The sequence below is a fragment of the Heloderma suspectum genome, chromosome 4, assembly GCF_057233095.1.
Source record: "Heloderma suspectum isolate Gila_16-S chromosome 4, 16-S_ref, whole genome shotgun sequence".
NCBI lineage: Eukaryota > Metazoa > Chordata > Lepidosauria > Squamata > Helodermatidae > Heloderma > Heloderma suspectum.
Genome location: NC_139461.1, coordinates 175,926,416 through 175,948,255, shown reverse-complemented (window position 1 = coordinate 175,948,255; position 21,840 = coordinate 175,926,416). Strand labels below are relative to the sequence as shown.

Below are 21,840 nucleotides of genomic sequence, written 5' to 3'. Positions count from 1 at the left end.
CATGAAATCAGCTTTGGTCCGTCAGCGGCACATGAAGCAAGAAAAGCGACGTATACACCACCTAAAACCCTGCTTTCACAAGTCACACAAGAGCACTTTAAACCTCCTTACCTTGGGGTTGGGTGGGGTCCCTCCATTTGAAGTGAATGTCATCAACAGCAGAGATGCTGCTCAGCAAATGAGAGAGGCTTATTCCCCGCCCTCTCTATCCACTACTGGCCATCCCCTCTCCTTCCCTTCTGTGTAGTTTTCAGTATATCACAGTAACGATACTGTGAAATGCTGCTGGCTTCCGCCACTGGCCGCCCCCTCTATTTCCCCTATGTGCATTCTTTCGTTTTCAGTGTAAAAAGAGGCTAGATAGCTAGTGTGCTACTGTGAAGGCTTGAAACAGCTTGGCTCCAATTTTCTCAGTGGGAAAAAGGTGCTACAGATTCTCAGTGGGAGAAAAGCAGGAAGTATGCTATTCTGAAGGCTTGAAACAGTGTGGCTCCAATTGTCTCAATGGGAAAAAGATGTTATAGATCCTCAGTGGGTAAATGCTTGTGAATGGGAAGTAGTTCTAAGCAGGAAGAAACCTGAGTCCCAAAAGAGGGAATGGGGGAAAAGGGGGGCAATCTCACCCCCTTGACCAGATCACTGCCAGGTCACAGAAATAGGCACACCCAGGATATAATGCGGGTGATGGGGCACCCTGCAATGGAATCACTCCAGAGCCATGTTTAAGAAAAACAGTGCACTAAAACGACTTTCTGAAAATGCGCCTTTTCCAGAGGGAAGCTGCAGGGTGGCTGCAGATTGGCGACAACATCACCTGTCACGAATGACCCTGATGTGCTCTCCACCCGCATTAAATCAGCCATGTAGATTGGCTCCAGGATAGAGAGCAAGAAGATTATACTTTTTACATTGCTAAAGCTCCAGTCCCAATAAATACACCACATGGGGAGGCATATGGCAAGGATCCAGCATGATAGTGTACTTAAAATTATAGTAAGATAGCCTCTGTGGAAGTCAGTAAAAGAATTTACCAATATAATTAGGCTGGAAATGTATTTATCAGTACCATCATTTGTTTCTTTCTTCTCTGCAGCATTGCCATCACTCCCAAGGCGTACACAATAACTGTAAAAAGAGCCAAATCACAAATAAAAAAGCAAACGGTAGACTCCCACAAGTCCATATCATGTAATTTTTTCCTACCTTCCATAATTTCATGAGACACTTTTTTGTGCTTCTTGTGCTTCTTTAAAATCTTGGGTTTGGGTTTGGATTTAGATTTAAGTTTGGGTTTGGGTGTAAGTTTGGGTGAACGTTTTGTCGTTGACTTTGATTTGGATGTTGTGGTTGATGGTTTGGTCGTGATGGCTGTTGTCCGTGGGGTCGTGGTGGTGGTTGTCCGTGGGGTCGTGGTGGTCATTGTTCGTACTGTAGTAGTTGTTGGTATGTCTGCAATCAGGCATAAAGGTCATATCTCTTGAAGGTTCTTCTCTGAAATGGCTCAAACATTTCAAACTTAGCATTGTTGTTTACAATATTAAACAAAAGACCTGCTAAAGAACCATACTTCTGAAAAATGGTTATTTTGGTCAAGGCTAGTTTCCTAAGTTGAGAACAGGCATAGGGAACCTCTGGCTCATAGGCTGTCTCCATCTGGCCCACCAAACTTCTTTCCCAGGTCCTGCCCCTTTCCCCTGCCCCACTGCTGAGAGTGGTGAAAGGGTTTACCTCCAATCTCAGTGTGTGAATGGTGTGTGTGTGTGTGTGTGTGAGAGAGAGAGAGAGAGAGAGAGAGAACATCCCACTGCTGGCATGCAGCCCCCAGTGTTCCAGCCTGGGGTCAACTGGACCCTTGGGTCCCTCATTCCTGGCTTAGAGAGTACTTAAGTCAATGCCTGCCTCACATGCCATGTTTAACTCTCCAGTGTCACCCCAGCTCTACCCTTGATTTGCTAGATTCTCCCATGGCTCTGTTCCCCTGGCTCACCCCGGTGCCCAATATTTTTGAAATTAAAAGTTGGCACTGAACAATACCCCCTGAGCAATATTGCTCTACTGCTGTAATTGCTGTGCCAAGGTTATATAGGTCTAGGTAATGTCTAGTAGGATTGGAACAATCAGGACAGCAGTGGGTGGACATGGAGCTAATGGATGGACAAGTCCTGTGAGGGCTTCTGAACCTGAACAGCATGATTGAGGAGGGCATCAAGTTGGACTGAGGCCTAATATTCAAATTCTGGCATGTGAGATAGAGATATCCTTTTTAACTTCAATCTTCAACTGAGATTGGTTTAGATAAAACAATATATTTTCAAGGAAGGCATATATTAGAAAATCTATGGAGATGGGTGAACCCACATTCTCATCTTGGTAGGTGAAGATGATGATGAGGAATTATTTCAGTTCTATACCCCCCAATAGCTGAAGCTCTCTGGGCGGTTCACAAAATACACACCACAATACAAGATCATAAAGACATAGTATTAAAATCTGTAACATACAAAATTTAAACCATTTAAACAGCTAGAAACAGTCACAATGACATACTGGACCTGATAAAAACAACTGACGTTAATGCCCCATCATATGCCATCAAATCCCTGAGAATAGAGGACAGCCTTAACCTGGCACCAAAATGATGGCAGTGTTGGTGTCAAGTGGACCTCAGTGGGGAGAGCATTCCATACCGGGGTGCCACCACTAGTGTTAGATACAAAGTTCTTGCTTCTGGTTGAAAGAAAGGATGCCAGGCAGGCAGCAGTGGATCCAACACTATTTTATTAGTCGTTTTGCAAAACGGGTGCAGAGCAGTCTGGACCCCGAGCTAAGCATGCACAAATCTTTTATACCCCCCCTCCCCTATACAACTTTCCGTTAGTGATAAGACATTTCAACTGACTGAGCCGCTGGCTGACTCATCAGAGCATGACTGGCACATGTAGAACATGATTGCGTCAACATGTTTATTTCTGATTATGCTTATGCGACTGTCTCGACAATCTCTCATGACTTCCCTTTTTCTAACACTAGGAAGACCCTCTCCCTTATCGCCACCTTCTAAGCCTCTCTCAGAGGAGGCACTCAGAGGAAACCCTCTGCTGTTGATCTCATTGGAGTCTGCCAGCAGGCAAATAGTGCGAACACTAGGTCTGTATCCTAGTACAGGATACCCTTTACTGTACCCTTGCCCCCCTTCCCCGCACACACAATTGCCTAGCCTTAAGGAGTCAAAGGTGCCTAATACAAATTCATTCATTTTGCTGTTCATAATAGCTAAATGCATACATGCTGTTATTTGCACATTAACATTAATAGTGCTATTATTCATGCAACAGCTTGACTTGTGAAGAGCCCTTCCCAAATGAAAATAGGCATCATGCACCAAAATGGACAGATTGCCTTTCACTACAACTACATCTGTATGCAAGGCAGTTGCATTCAGCACAGGGCGCCTGGTTCACACCAACAACATCTAGTGGTCTGGGACTTGGTATAGAATTGTTACTCTTTTCTTGCTAGGGGCTCTGTTCCTTTAAGAGGCTTTCCCTGAAGAATCTCTGTCTGTCATGGAGTTAAAGGCACAAAGCCTTTGGTGAGTGAAAAAGGCAAATAGAAAAAGGAAAAAAGAGAGAAGAGAGAAGGGTTAGCTCCAAAAGGACAAGAAGTGAATATGTGGAGGTGAGGCCTCAAAACGATGCTGAAAGTAAAATAATTGTATTTTATAATGTAGTATGCCCATTGTGTTTTGGCATGTCATCTTCTTCAGAGGCAAGGAGGTCTTACTCCAGTGTCTGAAGTAGTTCATTCAGAACTGCTGTTTAAAAAATGTTTGTTGTTTTTAAAAACAGCCACTCTGTACACAATCCAGTTCCAGGCAACTAGGTGCATATTGTGTTAGTGGCATTCAGCGCCATCTATGCCAGCTGTCTGAACATGTCTAGTATTCTGGTGAAATTGTTTTTAGCTGTTTAATTTTTTAAAAATTTTGTATATTTTAATTATTCATGCCGTTTGTATTGGTGAACTGTTTTGTGAACTACCCAGAGTGCTTTGGTTATTGGGTGGTATAGAAATGAAATTATTATTATTACTATCATCATCATCATCAACAACAACAATAATAATAGTGTTAGGGAGTGAACACAAGTCTGGCATCAGCACTCAGCATGGCAGAACAAGCAGCATGGCCTACCGCTGCTGACACCGGCCACCTTTTCTAATGGCCTGAAATTCTGAAGAGAAGTGCTAGGCAAGGTACCTGCAGCCACCACCATCTTAATTTCCCCAGAATGCCTGTCTGGGAGCTGCCCACCACTGCCCATCCCTGCTGTTGCCCACCCTGCCACCTCTGGTCAGCTCATGCTGGGCACCAGGGCAGTTTTGGGGGGATGTGACAGGAGGCACCTTCTTCCTTCAAACCTGGCCCTGGGTGAGCAGATGCAAAGGAAAAAGAGAGCACTCCTGTGCCTTTAATACACAACACGTGGTCTGCTGCCCTCTGGTGTGGGGCCCCTGGTCTCGGTGCCACTGAAATTTGTGGTGGCAGCAAAAAAACAAAAACAAAAAGCCCATAGCAAACTGCTATGGAAGGGTAAAAAGGGCACACTTAGCTTGAAAACAAGCAAAATTTGTCCTTCTTACCCCTCCATAGTTATTTATTGCTGCTGCCAAATTCAGGGGTGCAGCAGCAACAGTAGGAGTGTAGCCCACGGGGCAGGGGGGAATCTAGGGGATTGAAAGTGGCCCCTTCCCCCACTTTAATAGGTCTGTAGAAGAGATAATTCTACATTCCCTAACCACAGACAATCCACACCTGCTAAAATTCCCTCTTCTACACAACAGGAGCTCTGTCCTACTTTGCATCTGGTCAACCCTAGTTAGCATGAAACCAAATATTTGTTTATGTGTTTTATTTTGATGCATTTCTTAGCATTAAGAAATATGGAGTAAGCCTGCCAGCACCAAACAGCAAGTTCAGTTAGCACCGCGGTCACATCTCTGGCTTCGTTACAAAAGAGCCAAACGATGTGTTTAGTGGCAAGGGAGCCAAGTTATGAGAAACTGAAGTCTCCACCAAGCAGCTGCAAAAGAACATTGGCAGCTGCCTTATGCTAAACTAGACTGTCGGTCCATCTAGCCCTCTGTGACTCGCAGCGGCTCTCCAGGGTTTCAGGCAGGAATTTTTCCGGCCCTACCTGGAGATGCCAGGGATTGAACCTGGGATCTTCTGCATGCCACACAGGGGCTCTACCACTGAGCTACAGCCCCTCCCCTGAAGCCATGTGTCGGAAAGGTTAATTTACGTAGGCCAAGCGGTGAGTGATGGAGGGGTACAGAAACAATTTCCTTCCTGTAACCACCACATCCAGACCTTGGCTGGGGCAAAAGCAACAGGGACTGGAAGAGAATTGGGACTGGAAGAGAAAGCGGCAGGTGAGGGAAGCTTTATTGTCCTTGGGGGAAAAAAGATTGCAGTTTACTGTAAGGGAAGGAGGTTTTGTTGAATGGAAACGCACAGAGAGTTTGTTCCTCTGTTCTATCTTGGGGGCTAAGAAGACAGATTTTCTACAGTATTCTGCCACGGCAACTCTATGACCCCTTTATTACTACCAAATCCTACCCTGGCAGAACTCCACTAAAGTCAAATGAGGTTATGTCTGCCAAATATCCAGATCCGACTTGACTGCATAATTAAATAGGAGGTAGTAAATGTGGGTGTGAGCAGCATGTAGAGTGGATAAAAATAATTAAAAACTAAACAAATGGTGCCTTACCAACTCTTGATACTCCGTTGTTGTTTTTAAATGTTACTGTTTTATACTTAGACTGAATCTACACATAGCAGTTATACCATTATCATACCGTTATCGTAACTATTGGTGCCCATTGGTGTCATGTGTACCAATAGTTATGATAACGGTATGATAACGGTATAAATGCTATGTGTAGATTCAGTCTAAAGCTACCTAAACCCCCAACATGATGATGGGTGGAGTACATGTGGAGGGTGAACTGAATATTACAAAGACGCCGGGGCAGAGGCAGCATGTCTCTTTGTATGCTGTGCAGAGACACATTACTTCATTGTGCATCAGGGGTGTTGAACCTCTTTCAGCTCCAGGGCCAAATCCCATTTCAGAGAAGCTCTCAGGGGCCACATTCCAGTGGTGGGTGGGGCCAAAGGCCAAACAGGTAGGGCCAGAATACCCCAAACACCAGCATATTGTAGCCTAAAGCTCTTGGAGAGGCATTTCAACCATTTAGAATGGGGGGAAAACTGCACAAAAGTTGGAAGCCAGCCAATGATTGGAGGTTGGGGAAAAGGGGGCTTGGCCATCTGGGGAACCCTGGTGGACCAGATTTGCCCGCCCAGGTGGGCCAGATTTGCCCCCCCAGGTGAGCCAGATTTGCCCCCCCATGCCTGACATTCTGCACACTTGTCTTACGTGGTCCAAGTCAGTGAGGATTGTTCTGCCCAGTGTCAGTGGAGGATGGTGACAAACTTTCACCTTGGTAGAACACACGCTTCACATGGATAACATCCCAGGTTCAATCCCTGCCATCTTCAGGTAGGACTGGGAAAGATCCCTGTCTGAAACCCTGGAAAGCCACTTCCAGTGTAGACAAGCCAAGTTCCCCTCTTTCTGGGGAGCTGTGATTTCTGGGGGCACACAGGCCAGCAGCAAAGGGAGGAAAGGCTGGCGAGGAACAACTGAACAGCTGCAACATCAGCACCTTCCCAGGCAGAGGCTGAGCTAACTGGCACTGCAATGGGCTTGATGGGGGTGGGGCCAAAGGAGTGGGCCTATCGGAGTGAGATCTCTCTCCTTTGTTCTCACTCCAGTTCAACTGGAGGCCCCGAAAAGGAGGCCTCCCACTCGGCTGCAGGACTGCAGTCACTGACTTCCCTACCCACCCACTCCGCGTAATAAGACGTCTTGCAGTGGCAGAAGTAGTCAACACTTAATGGGGCTGGGAGGGAATTTTACCTGCATACCAATTGGCAAAGACAGTGCAGGGTCTTTTGTAGGGATGCTTGGAGAAATTTGAGGCAGACTAAAATGAGCTTGGATTTCTGAGAATCCAACCTGTGGAATCTGCTGCGGACTGGTCTCCTCAGACCGCACGGAGTCCATGGACTCCCGGATTTTGTTTTTTACTTTGCTGAAATTTACACATATTTATTCTAGGGATGTATGAAAGTAACTTATCTTTTCGCGGATTGATTCGCAGTGGGGGGGAGGCGCTCTGTCCCTCCCCCCAGAATCCTTGATGGGGGGGAGGCAATCCGGGCCTCCCCCCTGGAATCCTGCCTGGCTGGCTCCGCTCCGCAGTGGCTCCGCAGAGCAGCCGGCAAGGGCCGTCCGCAGCTGGAGTTCCAGCCGCGGACTGGCTGGTGTGGACGCAAATGGCGGCCGCCATAGCGGCCGCCATTTGCATCCAGCCAGGCTGCCATGATAGGCTACATAAGTATTTACATAGCCTATCACAGCAGGCAAAAAAAAAAAACCCAGCGTATGCAAATGGCAGCTGCTACAGCAGCCGCCATTTGCGTTCCCTATTTTTTGCCGTTTTAGCCTACATTAATATTTATGTAGGCTATTACAGTGAAAAAAAAGGGGAAAGCAAATAGCGTAGTGGGCACTATTTGCGTTCCTTTTTTTTCATCGTTTTAGCCTACGTAAATATTTACGTAAGCTATTACGGCAAAAAAAAGGAACGCAAATAGCGTCCACTACGCTATTTGCGTTCCCCTTTTTTTTTGCCGTAATAGCCTACGTAAATATTTACGTAGGCTAAAACCGCCAAAAATAGGGAACACAAATGGCGGCCGCCATAGCTGCCATCATTTGTGTACGCTGGTTGTTGTTTTTTTGCTTGCCGTGATAGGCTATGTAAGTATTTACATAGCCTATCACGGCAAACAGCAGATGCAAATGGCAGCCGCGGCAGCCGGTCGAAAGACCCCCCACCGCTGCCGCCAGAACATCCACCCCAGGTAAGCTTCATCCCGGGGGGAATCCACGGGGGGGCAGGGGGGAGGCCATTCCACCACGGATTTCGGGAGACTGAATGCCAGTGCATTCGGCCTCATTGAAATCCGTGGTGGAATTCTCCACCATCCCTAATTTATTCATAGGAAAATATGCCTGTTTCTGCTGAGACGGATAAATATACGCAGGCAAAAGCTGAACTGATTGGGGGACAATATGCTAAATTTTACATACTAACGTAAATTATGTAAATTGTTGCAAACTCTTTTAAGGAATTATTTGCGTATTTTTCCACATAACGAAAACCAATTCGAATCCGCCTGTTAGTGGACAGTGGAACAAAAGGCACCCTGACGATCGGCAAAACACGGACGGAGCGGATTTTACACAGCCCATACATCCCTAGTCCTTTGCCTTCCCCAATGCAAGATTAATAACATTGTAAATAAATCGATCTGGACTATCAGCACATTCTTTGTGGATGCTTCATGTTATAACATTTGTCACAACTTTGTAAGTGTTGTTGGCACTGGGCTGGATTCATTGGTGACAGGGAGCAGGATTTGTCCCCCAAGGTGGGGATTCCCATAAGGGATTGTGGGGACATGGCACCACATGGCATGGGGGCTGCAAACTGGCCACATCCGGGGTGGTGGAAAGGGGTTCACATGAGTGGTCCATGCTGTGATGTGCCCCCAGCCCTGCCATCCACCACAAGTGCTCTTGGCATGCAGGTCAGGAAGGGAGAATCGGACAGCAGGCGGACGGGCCAATGAAAGGATCCATGCCCTGTGCTGCTGCAGAGCTTATTCAACTGGAAGTCAATAAAGCTGTGGCCAGTTTATCATCCCAGCTATGTCTGTGTGTCTGATTTATTCCCTTCCACCAACCGGGCCCAGTTAGGCGCTGGCCACACAATGCTGAGTTAGACAGAACACAGCTTGACTTCGCATAAGGCAGTTTTGTATGTTCCATATAGGGGTGAAAGAGGAGAGGTGCATTTATTTGGGAACACCATTGGGGTTGGGGCGTAACCAGCTTCCTGCTCCAGGTGGCATCAATGTCTGGGATGAAGGGTCCCAGATAAAGCCTATTTACTTTGCCCCATAATAGGAGCTACTGAGAATAGATCCAGCCCATTACTACTCATAAGTCATAACCTCACTCTGGACTCTTATTTTCATGTGATGCCATTGGTCCAGACTCGGCCATTTTGCTCAGTGACCACTGGGCATCTCTATCCCCAGTGATGCTTGGCCGGGAGTGGTGCTGTGGGCCAAACAGGCTATCCATTCCAGTGGCTCCCCTATCAACCCAACAATTGGCCCCTTCTCAAAGACAGTTCCTGACCTTGGATATTGCTGCATCACATTCTATTTGTAACACTGCTAGTGTGTGACAAAATTTGGAACTGGCTACTACATAGATAAAAAAAAGAAATAAGTCTAGTTCCTACTTGTGCCTGGGTTATAGTCTCCCAGGTTCAGGTGGCTGAATGCTCCTCCATATAATTTCCTCAGCATAGAAAACTAGCATGTCAAGGAAAATAGCTTTAGCTTAGCTTTCTCCCTGACAATGCTAGTTTTCTATGTGGAGGGAGGGAATAAGCCTGAATCTTAGCACTGAAAATAAGTTCCAAGATTGATCTTTTGATGAGCTTCTTGGTTCAGATTACATGCTAATGATGGGGAAAGGGGCTGAAAGACCATGATGTCCTTAGAGCACTCACCTAGACATGCCTGTGCGTAGTCTGGACAACACTTGCCATATTTTTCACAATCTCCATCGCAGTCACATTGTCTCCCTCTCTGAAAACTTTCATTGCAACGTCCTTTACAGGAGAGTGCTACACAGAATGATGGAAGAAGGTTAGCACTGTTTTCTTTGCATGCAAGAATGGAATTTAGTTTAATTAAGGGTGCAAACCTATGTATGTTTAGACAGGAAAACAGTCCTACAACTCCTAGCATCCCCCAGCCAAGATATCTGGCTTGCATATTGAAATTTGTTGTGTATATGAAGGGATCACTGCAGTTGCAGGCATGAATTGAAGTCCACTTAATTTTCTTTATCGCCTCTGTAGATTGTAAAATTAAACTGAAATACATTAATTTGTAGCATACTGGATATGGTTTAGAATCTATGCTGTGGTCCCCTTGAACACATTTCATTATCCCTGTGTCACTATAATGATAAAACCCTTCAGACATAAGTATGTCATTGTTTATCATTTAATGTCACTTGAAAATAAAACTAGGTGTAGTGTGGAGGAGGGGAGCGTACTTATAGTTCCCTTTTTCTTTCCAACAAATATAGTTATAAAAACTTACCTATCTTATTTACCAAACCACATTTATATCCTTTGGCTTTCATGCTGGAAGGTCACAGATAATCACCAAGTAAAACATGACATGTTCTGTTTATTGTTGCCCCTTTGAATGTCACACACTTGCGTTGAATGTCACACACAAGACGCTATGGTATGGGTGCTGACTCTGAACCAGGCTGTCTGGAAAGCCCAGTGCCACAGAATATATGACATACAGTGGAACACTCTCTGATTGGGATCACTTCAAATGTAATGTGGCTAACAAGGGAGTTAAGGAGCCAGACAGCTTGCTTGTGTTGTGTTTGGGAAGAGTCAGCCAAATGTGCCTCTTTGCACTGGAATCTAGGTAACATTCTAGAAAAGTACAGGACATATGAAAAGTCATGGTCAAACCTTTCTGAATGAGTGGTTCAATTTTCACATTGACTGGGTTTGCACAACATGCTAACCCACACTCAGTGGTTGAGTGTGGGTTGCTTGTTGAACCGTGGGATAACCATGCAGTGTGGCTTATTTTTCTCAAACAAGCCACCTTGAGATCCTATGGTTTGTTGTTGGGTTGTTCAGGGTGGTTAACAAGCCACATTGCGTGGTTAACAAGCCACCCTGTGGAAAATGTCCTGGGTTCAGACAACACACTAACCCAAGAAAATGTCCTGGGTTCAACAAACAACCCACAGTTCAACAATAACTCATGCTCTGCCATGAAATGTGGGTTAGCGTGTTGTGTGAACAGCCCCTATAATGTGATTTTCAGAACCTGGATTATTCCCATTGGGTGATTCCCATTGCTGGATATAAATGAACAATGGTTCATACAACATATTTGCTAGTCTGAGATACCGAGAATTGCACTTTGGTTTCCTGAGGATTGTTACACCAGAAGAAATTGTACGTAGAAGTCATTCACATGACAATACATGACATGACATGACATGACATGTTTCCACCATAACCCACAGGAATTACTCAAGGACGTCTGGAAATTGTGCCAGGACGTCTGGCATAGAGTTTTCAAACCATAATGCAACATTCACACACAAAACTGAGTGAGACACACACAGGACACAAAAGGAATATGATCAACACTGAGACAACAAGTAACAGGTATCAAAGGGAAGGATCTTAAGGCAGTGGTTTTTCAAACTTCCTATCCTTTCCAGTTTCTACATAAACTTGTTGGTATGGGGAGGAGCCCCACTATGTTTCCTGTGGAATGATTCACTAGTAGTTCCTTTGGGATACTGGCCTGGCCTGTTGGGCCTACATGGTGCCCACATGCAACTGATAGCTGCGCCTAGCACAGGGATGGGAATCTCTCAGCTGAATACAGCCTGCAAGGCTAGCCCATCTGGTCCATGGGTCTCAGAAGAAGCCCCTCCCCTTCCCTGAGGTGCCACCCCCTCAGAAGGGAGAGGGGTTGGGAGAACACATGAGCTGCAGTCTCAAGGCCATGGTTCAGTCAGCCTCACTTCCCCCCTCCCCTTCCCTCTCTCTATTCAAAGAAAGCCAAAATGGGCCAGATGATATCAGGAGCAGGGCACAGAGGAAGGGGAGGGTCGTGCCCCCTGACACCCTTTTAGCCATCCAGAGCTAGTCTGGCCCCCAGGACCAATCCTGTTCCCCAACCCTGCCCTAGCATGTAACCAGGAGTCCCCTGAACCTGCGCATGGCAGGAGAAGATCAGGAAAGTCTTTCAGGGACTGCAGAAAGGTTCTCCTAGAGAAATCCTTGGTAAGTTTCCCAGCAACCCCATTTTTCAAAACACAGTTTGAAAAAACCAGTGTCTTAATGGAACAGAGCAGTGTTTATTCATCCAAAAAAAGAAAGAAAAAAGACTGCAGTTGAGAACTTACCTGCAAGGCAGACTGTCTTGTAATCTGGGCAGCACTCTTCGTAGAGATGGCAGTTATAATCACACTGGCAGTCACGCGTCCTAGCATACCCTTCCCCACATCTCCCTGCACAGCTTGACATATCTAAAATCACACAATGCTGCTGTAAATATTGCCAAACCAGCATGGTATGTTAGGAAAGAATGAAAGGCAAAGCATTGGGAGGAATAGTGGTTGTTTTCCCCTTTAAAAGAAAACAAATCTCAATATTCATTGTAACACAAACTATGTTGCCTCAGCCTAACACCTGTTACAATCACCAAGTCTTCCAAAGCAGTAGGAATGTTCCTGCAGTCACTGGGTAAATTCTACAAGGAATTTCTCCTCTGCAAATCTCATGACAAAAACAGGAGTGCACAGGAGCACTTATCCATGGATTGCAATTGTGTAAGAAGGCTTGTAAGAAGGCTCTTGTCTTCCAGATTAGGGATGTATGGATTGTATAAAAATATTCCGTCATCCACCCATTGAAGGAATCGGATTTTTTTGTTTCCAAATTTGCACAAATTCGTATGCATGAAAATGTGCAAATTCCCCCCAAATTCATATTTTCATGCTTTAGCCTATGGGGAAAATGTGCATTTTGGGCCAGGTTTTTAAAATATTGCATAATACTGCATATATAATATATAAATACTGCATATTTTAAAAGGTGAAATTTGTGCAAAATTAGGGAAAGTTAGAAACGCGGTCTGTAAGTCTGTGGAATCCACCTGACGGGGAAAAGCCAGTCCGCTGCAGAATCCACCGGTCAGATTCATGAAAATCTGAACTCATTTGGTTCCATTGCGGATTTCTCCAATATCCTACTCCAGATGTTGGACTAGAAATTCTGTCATCCCCAGTCAGCATGGCCAAAGGCCATGTGTCAGTACTCCAACACATCTGGAGGGCACCAGGTTGGGGAAGATCTAGAAGGTTAAACTGTTGCTTCATTTTATTTATTGACTGTTTTGGTTCTTTGTGTGGGGGGGGTTGCTTTTGTTTTGTTCGGCTGCCGCTTTTAGCTTGTTGTAAATGTCTTTTATGATTGATTATTGTTTTTATATGTTGTCATTCACTTTAAGCAGCTCCTTTTTGGAGGGGAAAAGTAGGGTATAAGATGATGATGATGTAAGACTAGCATGCTCTAAACATAAGAATATGAGCTGGGATCAAGAAGGCTTCACGTAGTACAATGTGTGTTTTTTAAGGGCTTCCCTTCCCACTGCAGCCCCTCTTGCTCCCTGAAAAGCCTTTCCTGAAGGTTGGGGTAACCTCTGGAGTAGCATTCAATCCAATGTGTGAGGGGCTGCAGCTGGAAGAAAAACGTGGCAACCCTACCGTGCCCATGTGGGAGCACCTCAGGCATGCAGGCAGGGCGATTTGGATCTCATCCATATCATTTATTCTAATTAAAATAACAGCAACAACAACAACACTTGAATATATTCTGCAAGTTTGAATGCATCAAACATAGTTATATACTGGTGTCAGAGATGCCTTGTTTCATCTTGAAACACTCAACTACAGCAACCCAATCCATTTGACCTCAGGAGATATGAGATCACACGGAGTCTTTAAAAGATAAAAATATTGTCTTTAAAAAATATCTTTCTTTCATGGCAGCTTGATGCCTTATATGTCTTGCCTGAGGACAGGGAATGGTTCAGTAAGAGAAAATGAGATTGGAGTTTGCCCCCATCATGTGCAACTGAATACAATATAAGGCTTTTGACTCATGTAGATTTTGTTTTTTCCAGTGGCGTACCCTATGCAACACTTATCTCATAGAAAGGCTTCATTGCCATAAAACTATTACAGCTGGTGCTGGTGTTTGGACAACATATAAACTTCACTGGGCTCTGTTGGTCACTAACGTCACATCACAAGGTTAGTCCAAGTTAATTACCCCTTGACTAAAGGCTAGATAGTGTAAGCCATATTCATCATACTTGAATACACTGCACACTGTTAAACATGAATCTGATACTTGACTAGGTCTGGGTAGTCATTCCATAACTCTGGAGAGTCACCTTTCAGAATACTCCCTCTGAGGAGATCATATGCCAAGGATCATCCCGTTTTATCCTTACAGAAGCAACCCTGTGAGGTATATTTAGGGTGCAAGCTATGCATGTTTTTGCAGAAAAAAGTCCTACAACTCCCATCATTCCCCAGAGGAATACTGGGAGTTGTAGGCCTTTTTTCTGTCTAAACATGCATAGAATTGCACGCTTCGTGACATGCCCATGGCTGCCATTAGACGTTAAGCAGAAACATGAACATAGTAAGCTACCTTCTAACAAGTGAGGCCATTGGTCCATCTAGTTCAATATTGCCTAGAGGTGGACAACCTGTGGCCCTCCAGATGTTGTGCAGCTACAACTCCCATCATCCCGGACCATAGCCCAGGCTGGCTGGAGCTGCTAAGGTTGGTGTCCAACATCTAGAGGGCCACAGGTTGCCTACACTGACTGGCAGTGGTTCTCCAGGACTAGACAGCCATCTTTCCCATCCCTACCTGGTGATGCCAGGGACTGAAGATGGGATCTTCTGCATGCAAAGCCAAGCACATTCCCTGCCCCTGAGCTACAGCCTTTCTTCTCTGGCTCTTACAGAATCCAGTGCACACAGAATGTGTGCAGGCACTCTACTTTTGAAGTGTTTTTCCTGGATGAATTAGTTCCACTCCCATTGCCATACACTGCCTATGACATGCGAAAGTAGCCTCCCACAACCTGGTGCCCTCTGGATGTGTTGGACTACAACTCCCATCATTCCCAGACAGCATGACAGTTGGCAGGAGAGACGGGGATTGTAGTCCAAAACATACAGAGGGTGCCACACTGGGAAAAGCTGTACTAGAGACAGACTGCAGTTATGCTCTGGCACCACGTGCACTGTTCCCATGTCGTGAAACAACGTCACACTCTGGTTTTAGGAAAAACGTGTAGTTAGCCTGTTTATTTTATGGATGCGTGGAAGTGGCCCAGATGCATTCTCAAGGAAAGACTTTGGTGGAAACAAAGAGCACGGATTCCATCTAGTGCTGTGCTGAAAATGTCTATTCTTTTTGGCATTGTGGGGGTGGGTGGGATGAAAACTCGGCGAAATAGGCTGGGAGAAGTGAGAATTTCAGAGAATTTTCTCCTTGAGGAGTGGGACAGGGTTTCCACGTACCTTTTTAAGTGTAGGCAATTCTTGAGGGGTCTTCTTTCTATTTTTTTTTTAAACACCCCCTGCACTTGAGGAGCCCAGGAATCTTCTCCAGTCCAGCAGCTCTTTCTGAACTCCCAGGAGGCCATGTGATGTCGCTCTCTCCAATAGGCATCCAGGAAGAACTCCCAGCTGGAGAAGAGTCCAGGGCTCCTGCAAGTGCAGGGGGTGTTTAAAAATAAGAAGAAGAAGAATAGAAAGAAGACCTCTCAAGAATCACCTACACTTAAAAAAAAGGTATGTGGAAACCCTGTCCCCCTCCCCAAGGAGAACATTCTCCAGAATTCTCCCTCTCCCTTTGAAAAAGGCAGAAAAAACAATGCCTCTTTGTCAGGGAGAAAAAGTTTCTGAAAATAGGGGGCAGGATTCAGCAAAGCACTAATTCCATCTAATGCTAACTCAGAGCAGCCCCAGCATAACTCCTGGAATGATTCCTATGGGTACAGACATGTAAAAATGGCTTCACCTGCAATTCGCTAGGAATTGCTCCCAGGAACCACACTCTCAAAGAAGCCAATTGCCTTTTAGATGGTAATCTCTGAGCAAAAAGTATGGATAATCCATTCAGACAAACTGTTTTCATTTTACTGTCTACCTCTGGCAGGCTGAGCAACTGTGTTTTTACTAAAAACCACTACACTGAATTCTGATGGCATCAGAATAGTCTCACGTTTGGGAGACTGAACATTCAGGTCTAGTACAGATGGAGGTTGTGATTCTAGCCAACCAAAGTGTGTGTGTGTGTTGGGGGGGGGGACTTACTGACTTCTGTGCAGTTTAGTGCACCATGGCATCCTTCCCTTTGAACAAGGAAGACCAAACATTTAGTAGACAAGCAAAATGAAATTACGCAAGACAAGGAGTTGAAATTTCTAGACACAACAACAAAAAACATGTACACAATATGGAAGACAATAATAATTTTTCAAACACATATTGGACACACATATAACCATAACATTTAAGGGTAAGAATGGAAACATGTAATTAACTTGCAGAATTTCAATTAACCATTGAGTATACATTATCTAGTTTTTGCAGAGAAGATAGCCAAAGCATAAAAATTTAGTGACTTCTGTGGCAGGTCACTTAAAGCAGTTTTTAATTTCTGGCTGCATGCACAGTCCCCTGTATATCACATCTTGTCCACCATGGATAGAAGATGGCAGAAAAGGAGAGAGAGAGAGAGAGAGTTTGGATTTTTACAATAAAATGAATAGAAATCAATGAGCCATCTACACAGATGACTGAACACAATCTAGCCAAAGTTACTTTTAGGAACTGTTGATTTCAATGGAAGACAGTTAAGCCCATTCTTGACTCTCCAATTAAAATAAACTGGACTTTTAATGTCATCATCATGACCTCAGTTTCTGTATTACATATGTATGTAAGACTATTGTTATTGATATTATACAATCTTGCAATTAGACATGTAATTTTCAAATTACAATATTTTTTAAATATATATGCTTCTGCCAAATATTGTTTTAGGATTTTTTCACACTTCATGAAGCTGGATCCAAATAAGCTACTCTGCTGCTGATTTTCATTCTAGATAGATAGCTTATAGTAAGTTTCTGAAATCTGGTGAATGTTGACAGTCACCCAAATGTACTGTTAATGTCCACTTGTCTATGTTCAAAATGTATGGAAATAATTACCTTCAGGTATTAACAAAAATGCAGAATTTGGGTATGCAGAATTGTCAGCATTCACACATGAATGTCAACATTCACCAAATTTAAGACATTCACAGTAACATGTAAAATTTGTAGACACTGGCTGTGTTCGGACATCACAAAACCCCCTGGTTTTTAGGTCACAAGAACCTGCATTCTCATGGTGGGAACAAGCCTAGCTTGTACCTGGGCTTGTGTGCCTCCATATTCCTGTCTCCTTCTCCAGTGTGGCCATGAAGAAGAGTTCAGAAGCTTTTACTTCCATTTTTGATTACCTGTGGCTTGTCATGTCATCTAAATCCTAAACTGTGATTAATCTTAACTATGGTTTGTTAAAACAAGTGAGCTTCCTAACCTATGGTTTGAAGTTAAGCTGTTTCAAGCGAACATTAAGCATGGTTTATCAAGTTCAGATGCCATAACAAGCCACAGATAATCAAAACTGGAAGCAAAAGCTTCTGAACTCCTCATGCCTGTGGCAAAAGAGCCTAGAGGGGGGAGTGCATGAACCAGGAGGTGCTAGGCTTGCTCCCATCATGATAATCCATAGCTAGCCACCTCCTGTGCTTTCCCCATCCCCCGGTCCTCCTTTGGCACAGTTTATCATGACATCCAAATGTAGCCACTGAGTAGCATTTGGATTTAGTGGTGGATGACTAGATGCATCTTGATTTTTCAGTTAAACTCAAGTCTTGTTTTTTTCAGTGCAAATTTGCTGAGCCTTTAATAATTTATAACAAAAAGTCAGTTCCATGGGCCACATTTTGGGCCTTCTGGACCAAGTTCCATGACATGAAGGATTGTGATTGGAGGCAGGATTAGAGGTCAAGAATAAAATACTGAGATATTATACAAACTAATGAAGGAAATAGTTTTCTAGTGTGTAACATGATTCAGATATATGTCCTATTGACAGACATTGATAACAAAATTACTGAGAATACTGCTGGGTTTGTTGCTGTAGCCATTAAAACAAGGCCATATATATTAAAGGGAAGATGAGTTGTTCTGAGTCTACATTGATAACACCTTAACTGAGTATATCTTTTCTTAAAAATACTGCATCAAATATGTGAAATTAAATGCCATATTCTATCATTTGTGTGGACACACACACACACAGTTTTAGTTTTTTCTTCAGTTGTCTTAATATATCAAAATTCTATTCTGTTCATGGGCTGCGGACTGAAATAAATTCTTTCAAATTAAAATCAAGATGATGCAATATCAGGTGTGAATTTAGCATACTGAAATGAAGAGTATATATAGAAAATATGTAAGAATACATGTAGGGAACCTCTCTTATTTGGTAATTGCTGGAGCAAGAGAGATTTTTAGAACTCTTACAGTTGTAAAACATGTCTTCGTGCAAACTTGTTTTTCAGTGGAGGGGACCGATTTGGACATGCAAATAGATATCCATGAAGAATTGCTCCCCTTCATTGAAATGAACAGGGAAGCATCCTCATGAAGGAGCCAATGCACACAGAGTTTTGGGGCATCCTTTTGTCTCCTTTTAAAAAGGGATTTAGAGAATTCCGCCACGGATCCCAGGGAGGCCAAATTCCAGTGAATTTGGCCCCCCGGAATCCGTGGCAGAACGGAGCAACCCGCCCCACCACACCGCAAAAGCCCCACGAAATGGAGCCTACCTGGTGGCGGCTCTGGCTCTGGTGGCGGCAGCAGCTCCGGCGGCTCCAGCTGCTGCCGGGCTGCAGCTGCAAATGGTGGTGGCTATGGCAGCTGCCATTTGCGTCCCTGTGCAGCCCAGCGGCCGGATGTCTGGCAGCGGGCGGCCCCGGCCGGCGGCTCCGCGGAGTTGCCGCGGAGCGGAGCCAGCTGGGGAGGATTCCGTGGGAAGGGACGGAGCACCTCCCCCACACCACGGATTGCCCGGTGTGGAGCCAGGTGAGAGTTTCATACATCCTTACTTTTAAAAAACAAATTTCAGAGCATGCTGTGAAATGCTCCTTCTTGTGTGAAGTCACCTTGTAGAAGAAGACGATTAAATGAAAGTAAAGGCTGGAGCACATTGTATGCTGGTCTAGCCTTGGGGAGAGCTATAGAATGGCCTAGTTTGTATGACACAACAACCCATGTTTTCCCCCAAACTCTGGGTTGTTGTAAACAAAGCAGGAGAGAGAGCGCACGTGCTGGTTCTTGCAACATGATCACTCCTGCAGCAGCCAGGCAGAGCTAAACAAGCCAGAGACTCCCCATCCCTGGATTGTTGATTGTGACATGTTGTGGCAGATCAAGCAAATCTTTCACATTTGCATGATCTTACCCCTGCTGCTTGATTAGGAAATTCTATAATTAAATGCCTGCAAGAGAATTCTGGGATTAAAAATGGGATCCCATTGCCTAATATCACCCAGTATGGGTTTCTGACCCAAGAGTAATTAAAACACCTTAGCTCTGAGGTTTGCGAGATGTACCAGACAATTAGAAATAGATCCTTTTATTGCTTAAAAAGGAATCCAGATAAGGAGGTGTCAATGTTAGATTTAGGTTTACGAATTTGAATTAGTAGAGTCTCGTAAAGTCATTAGGTCAGATGGGCCATCAGATAAGTGACCAAGAGACCTCACTGGAGACCATAAATATGTAAGGAAAACAAGCCCACAAGACAGGATGATATCAAATGAATGGATTTGTGTCAAAAACATACCTGTAACATGTCAAAGAAAGTTAAGATGTTTGGATAAGTAAGTTGATATGCACATTAATCTAGATAAGAAACTTCAAAATTTGATACTCTTATTTAGACATATGAAGATTTAGAGTAGAAAGGTTATCTTTGGAATTCTTGGATAGGTAATACAAGTTGTAGTAAAAATAGTTTAGGCATATTTTATAGTATCCAAAATGATATAAAGGAGACTTAGAACACACAACAGTTAAAGCTATCCTTAGGATCTGCTTTCCCCAACATGTTGCCTGTAGAATCAACCTGGTAAGCTTGATATTGATTATCATTGAAAATTAGCAAATGTACTTGACTCTGCTTAGAAGTCTTGTTTAAGAATGATGTTAGATGTTTTCATGTGTTTGAATTTATGCATGCAAAAGCTCTTGTATTTCGTACTGTTATGCTAATACTTCGGAGTAAAGGACAAAAAGACAAAATCTTGTCTGAGAGAGTGTTTCTTAAGGACTAGAATTCTGTATTACCTATATGTGAGTGAAGTACTGAACTGGCTCTAGATAGTATATGGTTGTAAGGGGAATTTGACGGTGTATGCAGTAGACAGGTGATCAGGGGTCACCAAGGTACTGACAATATAGTTTTAGAAAATCTCTGAACCAGGGCATATGCCACAATGTGAACCAGAGATTCTGGGTGGTTGGGGGAGAGACAACCCAGAGCTGTAACCCATGGTTAACCCATGGATGTCCCTGGATTATGTATCTCCACCCAGCTGCGGTTATCAGGCGGCAAGATCCAGCATGTTTACTTGCTCCTACTTAATTTACAACAACCCAGGGTTAGAAAAACAAATTCTATTCATTTCAGTAGAATCAGTAGACCCACATAATGGCTTAGGTCCTTGTGACATTACATTTATTAAATTTATTAAAATATTTCTAGTCTGCCCTGTGTCAATAGATCTCAGGGCAGGACACAATCCATCAAAAAAAAACAATTCAGCATAAAAATATAAAACCATAATGATCCATATTCTGCTATAATCATCATCACTATAAAATCAGCACTAATAAACCCAAGTTATGAGGGTATCAAACTGTGATACAGTCAATGAGACCTGAGACTGAAAATCCCCCAGTGGGGATTCCCCACCCCACAAACAATTACCAGCTTCAGTAGAGGGATTTTCCTCAGGACCCTGCAGGAGAGGAAAGAGGAAAATACCCTCTCCACACCTGCTGCGATCCCAATAACGATCAGCCCCATCCCAACTGTTGCTGTTTGCATTTTTAAAAGCTGTTTGCATTTAACATCACATCTAGTTTGTCTCTAACAAACTACAGAAAGTGTCTACAGAAAGATGCTCCAGACACATTTTTTTGTTGGGAAAAAAAAAAACCCTCTGGAATGTCATGGGGGTTGTGGGGGTGGTGTGGGGGCTTCCGGAAGGAGAGGAAATTGTCAAAGATCACCTCCCCTTCTGTTAGCAGGAACCTCTGCTGGATGAAAGGCCCTTCTGTTCATTAAATTATTCTTTCCATGAACGGAGGAACACCTTATGATCCAACCCATTCTATATAGGATTAGGGAGCTATTATAATTTAAATCTTATCTCTGTTACCTCTATTTCAGTGCATCATATAGCCCTCCAGTATTTAAGGTACTGGAGGGCTTAATGCAGTATGGAAACTGCCCTGGTGAAAAGAGGGTAACTTCCCCCCATGACCCATCTTTACTCCTTCCAAAGATGGAAGCCCTTTATACTTGTACACTGCAGGGATCAGACGTTCTGAACAGTAAACCAGATCCCTTATATCAGACCACAGCACATTATAGTTGCTACAGCCTTGTGACTGAAAATGGTCTTCTAGCAATCATGACTGATCTCTTCTCACGCCATAAAAGTTAGAAGTACTCACTACATGGATAAGGGGCATCACATTGTCAGTCTCCATGCTGTCCCCCAAGGGACTTGCAACATGGTGGCACCAATCCATGTGGTGAAAACTTCCAAACATTACAGTCGGAAGGAAGATCTGTCACTGCAGGGAGGCTCTTTTGGATGAAGTACCTCTAGCTATCATAAACATGA

The 21,840-nt window shown here is 44.0% G+C and overlaps 1 protein-coding gene across 1 annotated transcript in view; it reads right to left on the bottom strand.

Annotated features, from left to right (window-relative positions):
• The window catches only part of PRG4 (proteoglycan 4), a 75,589-nt gene that overhangs the window by 34,207 nt on the left and 19,542 nt on the right, over positions 1-21,840 (bottom strand). The window contains exons 4-6 of the mRNA XM_084851619.1: positions 12,180-12,302; positions 9,724-9,840; positions 1,204-1,449 (exon numbers count right to left, since the gene is read on the bottom strand). Coding sequence (XP_084707745.1) covers positions 1,204-1,449; positions 9,724-9,840; positions 12,180-12,302 — 486 coding nt within the window. The remainder of the gene's footprint in view (positions 1-1,203; positions 1,450-9,723; positions 9,841-12,179; positions 12,303-21,840) is intronic.